The sequence below is a fragment of the Chrysochloris asiatica genome, unplaced genomic scaffold (genome assembly GCF_000296735.1).
Source record: "Chrysochloris asiatica unplaced genomic scaffold, ChrAsi1.0 scaffold00136, whole genome shotgun sequence".
NCBI lineage: Eukaryota > Metazoa > Chordata > Mammalia > Afrosoricida > Chrysochloridae > Chrysochloris > Chrysochloris asiatica.
In genome coordinates this window covers 3,515,749-3,523,309 of record NW_006408654.1, presented here as the reverse complement: position 1 = coordinate 3,523,309, position 7,561 = coordinate 3,515,749, and the positions used below count along the sequence as shown (strand labels likewise).

At 35.1% G+C, this 7,561-nt stretch overlaps 1 protein-coding gene across 1 annotated transcript in view; it reads right to left on the bottom strand.

Annotated features, from left to right (window-relative positions):
- U2SURP (U2 snRNP-associated SURP domain containing) overlaps positions 1 to 7,561 on the bottom strand; it is a 69,357-nt gene that overhangs the window by 31,621 nt on the left and 30,175 nt on the right. Inside the window, exons 17-19 of the mRNA XM_006869872.1 lie at positions 2,944 to 3,106; positions 1,883 to 1,962; positions 885 to 976 (exon numbers count right to left, since the gene is read on the bottom strand). Of these exons, the coding sequence (XP_006869934.1) occupies positions 885 to 976; positions 1,883 to 1,962; positions 2,944 to 3,106 (335 nt within the window). The remainder of the gene's footprint in view (positions 1 to 884; positions 977 to 1,882; positions 1,963 to 2,943; positions 3,107 to 7,561) is intronic.

The following is a 7,561-nucleotide window of genomic DNA, read 5'->3' as shown; positions in this document are numbered from 1 at the left end:
GAAACAAGTTATATGAATTGTTGAATGTGAAACTGATGATGTGCCCTGTAAACTTTCATTCATTCAATCCACAATAAAAACCTTAAATTAAAAAAAAAAAAAAAATTTGATGTGAATCCCTAAATTCTGGCTAATATTTTTCTCTATCCTTCCATTTATTTTTGTTGTAAATTCTGACCTCTGGTCAAAAATAAAATGGAATTAAGTCCCCCAAGTGGTGGTTGTTATTGTTGTTAAGTGCTGTCGAGTCAGTTCGGACTCACAGCGACCCTGTGTAGGGTTTTCGAGGAGAAGCTAGTGAGCTTGAACCACCAACTTTGCATTTCAAATGGCTTTGCAGTCTGGTGCATTAACCCACATTCCCAAGCTAAAATAATATCCCTAACAACAAAATCTTCCTATGAAAAACTGTGCTTATTTATTCAACTGTAAGTATTTTGACTTTTTAAAATGTTGGTCTAAAGTTTAAGAGATTAGAAAATTACTAAGTCTACTTTACAAACAGAAAACACTAAAGTACATGTTCCCTAACCCACACCAAATTATATATATATATATCATCAAAAAACAAATGATGCTCTGAATGCATTCTGTCAAAGTAGACTAATATCTAAAAGTTAAAACAAAACATCAAAACTAAAAATACCTGAAAGAAAAAAACAACTAGTCTGTATACTTTTAAATTCTGGACACTCTTTGACATTGACGACAAAGTTGATGGTAATATAATTAAAAAAAAATATTTCCTAAGTCATTCAAGTTTAAAGTACCATCATATACATAACATGATTGAATTTTCTAGTCCTGAATGCAACCGCACCTCAAGATCATCTCACTACTCTTCCTATCCTTTAAAACACTAAGGCAAAAATAAAGTAACGCACATACCTTAAAGTTTTCAGATTGCAAATGGCCTTGAATTGTACGATAGGTAGCATTGAGGTCTGAAAATATTTGACATAACTTTGTTTCAAAACTGAAATTCAAATGATATTATTATTTAAAAGGGAATTTAACAATCTGTAACCAGTTAAACAATGAAAAGCCCTCTTTGGCCTTCAAACATTTAGAAGATAAATTAAAATTAAATTAATCAAGCAATTTAAACATTCAAGAAATCTAGAACTGTAAATTAATTTACTGTAACTCTATTACACAGTTTTTCTTTTGCATGTTTCCCAAGAGTCCTATGCACTATTTCCCTTTATTTTCAAGGAATTCTATATTGAGGATCCTTTGAGCCATGTAATTATGCTTTAGGTAATAAAAAAGTCAGAGAAGTCAAATAACCTGTCTAAGAAAAATAAACTAATAGTGGAGTTAAGAGTAGAACCCAGGTCTCCAAATTTCCTTTCAAAACAGTAGACATCACAGTTCCTACGGAACAGCTTCACTAAGGCTTATTTATAAATTAAACATAAAAGGAACAATCTGGAGAACTACCGAAGAGATAAATTAATTACAATACAGCAACATAATTTCTTACTGCTTTAGAAAATATTAAGAATTACAATGAATACAATGATGATCAGAAGAAAATACTGATCCTATAAATAGTTAACAGTTCTAGATTTATGAGGATTGCTAACATTATAAAAGTAGCTAAATATACATTAAAAATGAAACTATTTTTTAATCCCACCTGTTTATTTCACTGTCAAGAAACTGATATGAAAACTTTCTATTAGCTCTGATAATTTTGCATACAATGATTTTTAGTTCAATGAACACAATCAAATTTTTTTAAATCCTATAAACCATAAAGCAATTCAAGTTATCATATTATTGGGAGATGGGTTAAGTTATAAAATAACCCTTTTTCTAAATTCCTTATCTTTAAATTTTTAATTTCAAGAATATCAGTTTAAATCATTATACTTACAATTTTCTATAATATGAAGCATTGGCAACTTTGGCTGAAGAGTTATACAAAACATCAGAAACCAAATATAATCTGGCAATCTGTAATACCAGAAATATAACACAAAGCAGATTAAAATTTGGAGTACACTTGAAATTAAAATTAGCTAACGCTACAGAAAAACCTGAACAAAAGTATGTATTAAAAACTTTATTTATAACTGTCAAAAACCAGAAGCAACTAATATGCTCTTCAGTAGGCGAATGAATAAATATCCATACAATGATCACACAGCAATAAGCTACCTTAAATGCATATTGCTAACTCTAAGTGAAAGAAGCTACCAGGGTATGATTCCAACTATATGAAATTTTTTAAAAGAATAAAACTATAGAAACATTAAAAAGATCAAGTGGTTGTCAGAGATCCAGTGGGGAAGATGACTAGGTGGACCACAGAGCAGTTTAAGGTCACTGAAACTAGTCTGTATAATACTGTAACTGTGGATACATGACATTATAAATTTGGATCTGTCAAAACATGTAGACCTTACAAAACAGAGAATAAACCATAATATAAACCACGGGCTTCAATTCATAATAAAATATTAGCTCATTAATTGTAACAAATGCACCATACTACTGCAAGACATTAATACTAAGAGAAATAATGTATGTATGCATGTGGGAGGAGTTACATAGGAACTTCATCCTTTCTGTTCTGCTTTTTTATTAAAAAATATTTTTTAAACCATCAGTCAATATCAGGAAAGAATCTGAATTGTCATTTCTTGGAATCAGGGGCATAAATTGTTTAGCTGCATTTTAATAACTGCTACTAATTGGAAAATTTATGAGAAAGTGAACATTACCACAACCATGACAAAATTGGTACATCATTTATATTTCAGCCTGTTGATAACTTATACAGCAATGAATATAACAAGTTTCTCAGGCTGAAGGAAAGTAAAATTGCATGGGAAAAACTTCATCCAAAGCACACTATTTCCAACATAAAAAGAAGTCAACTATCATCTCATCTTCACTTAATTAGACATTCATAAAAAGACATCATTGCAATACCTTTTTAGGAAGGGGTGTCTTTAAGATGGACAATGACTCAGTAATGCAATCCACTATTTCTTCAGCTGCTTCAGCATTGTTAAGACAGAAAACCATTGCATCTCCAATATCATTTTTCCGTGGAGTTAATCCCCGTAGGATTTCTTCTAATTTATCCCTCTGTCTGAATAAAAATATTTAACTCATACTTTACAGATATAAATTTCAAATGCCACTATAGATTCTGGTCACAAACTAATTTCTTTAAAACTCACTCAAAGGACTTGAATAGGCATTTCTAAAAAGATCTACAAATGGCCAATAAGCACATGAAAAAATTATAGGTATTTTTCAAACATCTTGTTAGTGCCCCAGTCCTATTATACCATTACACTGAAGAAGAATCTTCCATGTTTTTTACTCTGATCTTTAAAAGAAGTCTTATTTCTTTAGCATTTGTGCACAGGATTAAAGTACCCAAAGTTAAATCCATTTCTACTGAGTCAATTCCAACTCATAGCAACACTAATAAGGTTTCCGAGGCTGTAAATCTTTATGGGAGTTGGCAGCCTCATACTTCTCCCATGATCAGTAGTCTGAACCACTATATCACCAACCTGGATGAACCTAGAGGATATTTGTTGAGGTAAATCAATCATGAAAGGACAACTATAAAAAATCATAATCATAAAGTCAAAAAAAGACTTTCACACAAAAAGAAACATCCTTTGATGTTACCAAGGGTAGGAAGGGAAAGAGGGACAATCACTAGCTAGAGGTCATTTTGTTAAGTGCCAATGAGTCGGTTCTAACTCATAGCAACTCTATAGGGTTTCCGAGGCTTGAAATCTTTGCCAGAGCAGAAAGCTTCATCTTTATCCTATGGAACAGTTTGTGGGCTTGAACTGCCAATCTTGCGGCTCACCATCCAGTGCTTATCATATGTAACCACTGCATTAGAGGTGAGCTGTCAAGTCAGTTCCAACTCATAGGGTTTCTGAGAAGTGGCTGTTGAGTTTGAACCTCAGACCTGGCAGTTCAAACCTACCTTTCAGTCCAGTGCTTACCCTATAGCGCCACATCAGGACTCCTTAGATACATATTAACTTGGGTGCAGGGCAAGGCAACATACATATATAAGGGGGAGGGTCAACAAAATATGACCAAGGCAAAGTAAGACACTGGAAGACGTACAAAAGTTACAGGCAACAGAGATGCATACTATTATATACACAATCTTGAAATAACAGTAATAATAATCTACAAGTAGATACACAAGACAGGCAAGCTGAAAAGATGTGGGAAGAAAAATGGGACCATACCCATTAATATGCATCGTTTGAGAGAATGTTTCTACATATGTATTTACACATGCTGCAAATATGCCCATGAATATAGCAGACGATAAAGGAGGCAAAGTTAAGAAAATTTCTTGCTGTTACTAAATGCTGTAGAGTGGGTTCTGACTCTCAGTGATCCTGTATAGAGTTTCCGAGAAGAGGGTGGTGGGTTTAGTTAATAGCCAGTGCTTAGCCTACAGGACCACACCAGGTGAAAACTTCTTAGCCATAATTTAATACCTTGAGGAAATGGGTCTCTGGGCTCAGGGGACAATAAGGTCAAGTGGCACTACCTAGTCCAGATGTAGACATCTGACTTGGTAAACAGAAATTGGATCTGTGTGAGCAACCATCTTATTGTTCTTAGGTGCAATCAAGTTAGTTCCGGCTCAAAATGATTTTGATGCACAAAAGAACAAAATACCACCGCCCAGTCCTGGGGCGGGGGGATGTCTTCCTCTTTTTAGCATGATCTCCTTCTCCAAGGACTGGTCCCTCCTGATAATATGTCTTAAGTATGAGAGATGCAGTGTCGCTATCCTATCTTCTTTTAAGGAGCATTCTGTCTGTACTTCTTCCATTACAGATTTGTTTGTTCTTCTGACAATCCATAGTGGTTACATGCCGTGGAGTCAGTTCCGACTCATAGAGACCCTGGCACAGGGTTTCCAAGGCTGTAAATCTTTACGGGAGCAGAAAGCCTCATCTTTTTCCCATGAACAGCTGGTATTTTTAAACTGCTGACCTTGCAGTTCACAGCCCGATAGTAACTCAATGTTCTTCTCTAACACCATAACTCAAACACATCAATTCTTCTATGGTCTTTCTTATTCACTGTTCAACTTTTGCATGCATATGAGGTTACTGAAAATACCATGGCTTGGGTTAGGCGTACCTTAGTCCTCAAACTGACATCTTTATTTCTAAACACTTTAAAGATGTCTTGTGTCGCAGATTTATCCAATGTAATACACGGCTGCATTAGTGGATCCAAGAAAAAAGAAAGCTTTGACAACTTCTTGAGTGCATGTTTGATCAATTTCAGACTGAAGAAGTCGGTAGTATTCTTCAATTTCATCATCACTGGCTTTTCTGGTTGGTGTTTAAATTTGAATAGTATTAATTGGTATTCCTTGCAGACTTATTAATATTGTATCACAGACAGTACTGTACTTCAAGACAGATCTTGAAATGTTCTTCTGAATGATGAATGTGATGCCATTCCTATTCAATTTAACATTCTTGCCAGAGTAAATCACATGATCATTAGATTCAAAATGGCCAACACCAGTCCATTTCAGCTCACTAATACCTATGAGATCAATCTTTATGCCTTCCACTTCATTTTTGACAACTTTCAATTATTTTAGATTCACACTTCACACATCCCAAATATTAATGGATATTTGCAAGTGTTTCTCCCCATTTCAAGTTGTGTCCCATCAACAAATGAAGGTCCTGAATGTTTTACTCCATTCGTGTCATCATGATCAACTCTACTTCCCAGTCATTATTTTGAGTGCTTTCCAAGCTGAGGGGCTCTTTTTATGTTATATATATATGACAATATTTTGGTGCTCTTCATGTTTTTATCTTCAGACACTGTATCTGAGCATGTTCTACTGCTATTCATATAGTTTTCAGTTGCTAAACATTCAGAAATAGTTGACCTCTCCTTGTTTCTAGTTTTCTTAGATGCACAAATTCTCTCCCTGACTGTAGCAAATAGTGAAAAAAATTAAAGACTTGTGGAAACAATTAGTCCACAAGAATAATGGACCATGTGAACTTCAGCCTCCACCAACGCTACAACCAGAAGAACTAAATGGTGTCTGTCCAACTACCATTACTGACCACTCTGGAAGGGATTTTAATAAAAAGTCCTGTGAAAATATAAAACAAAGCTAAAAATCATTAAAACAAAATAAAAAGGCCAGGCTTATGGTCTAAGATATAGAGGTGGAATCCCTGAGACTACAGTCTTTGTTGTTGTTATTATTAAATGCCATAAAGTTGGTTCTGACTCACAACAATCCTGTATAGAGTTTCCCAGGCTATAAATCTTTGCTGGAGCAGACAGGCTCATCTTTCTCCCATGGAGCAGCTGATGGACTCGAACTGCAGACCTGGTAATTTACAGTCTAGTATCCTGAAGAGCACCCCACTCCCCATATAGTCCTGAGACACCCTTTAAGCCTGGAACTGAACCGACTGCCAGGGATCAACTTTCAGTCAACTAGGTCTGTAAGGTAAACAGCGAATGCAGTCCTGGTATGGCACTGGAATGTCAAATAGTTTGAACCTCAAGGTCAATGGTTCAAGCTCACCAGCTGCATCTCAGAAACACTATACAGAGTCACTGAGTAGGAACCAAATCAAAGGCACTATACAAGGCGCTTAAAACAAAAGGCAAACTGAGTCTTGGTGGGGCACTGCAGGATAATGCACTGGACAAGGTCAGTGGCTCAAGCTCACCAGAAGCTCCTCAGAAATCCAATGCACATAGGGTCACTAAGAATATGAACAAACTCAACAGAAAGGTGAATGGAGCTCTGGAGGCACTATAGGATAAATAATGGACTGCTAACTGTAAGGTCAGCAATCCAAACCCACAGGAGAGACATGGGATTTTCTGCTTCCATACAGTTACAGCCTTGGAAGCCTATACAGAGTACCCGTGAGTCAGAATCAATTTTATGGCACTGGGTTTTATAAGATGAATAAGTACTAGGGAGGTATTTATTCCATAGAAATAGCAACCATTCAAGATCAAAAGGGTCGTGGTTTTAAGTGGCAGCATTTTCTCAAGGACAAAGTTCAGAAGGCAGGAAGAATTAGGAAAGAAGGATGAATGAAAACAGAAAACACGGAGAGCAAGTAGAATGAGTGACTTATATGGTGGAGAATGCAATCAATGATATGAAATAAAATGTTTACAAGAGGACTTTTAAAAGTTCACGGGAAAATGGAATTAAAAAATAATGGAACTTTTCTAAACATTTTGAAGCCGCTCTCATACGATCAATTAAATAAAAAATAAATTTTCTCTGTAAATCTCCATCCCATTAAAAATAAAAAGCTTTAAAAAAACGAGATCATCACTAACTTTACCAGTAAGACCAAGTAGAGATAAACAGAACAGAAATGGTTGTAACTTGCCAAAATGTTTGTTTCAAATAAATGGTACATGATGAAAATTTTATCAACTTAAATACCTACAAATGAAAAAGCATTTTATTTTAGTCTAATATCTCCAGAAAGACCACTTTAAGAGGAAATGACTTTTCTGAATGTGTAAC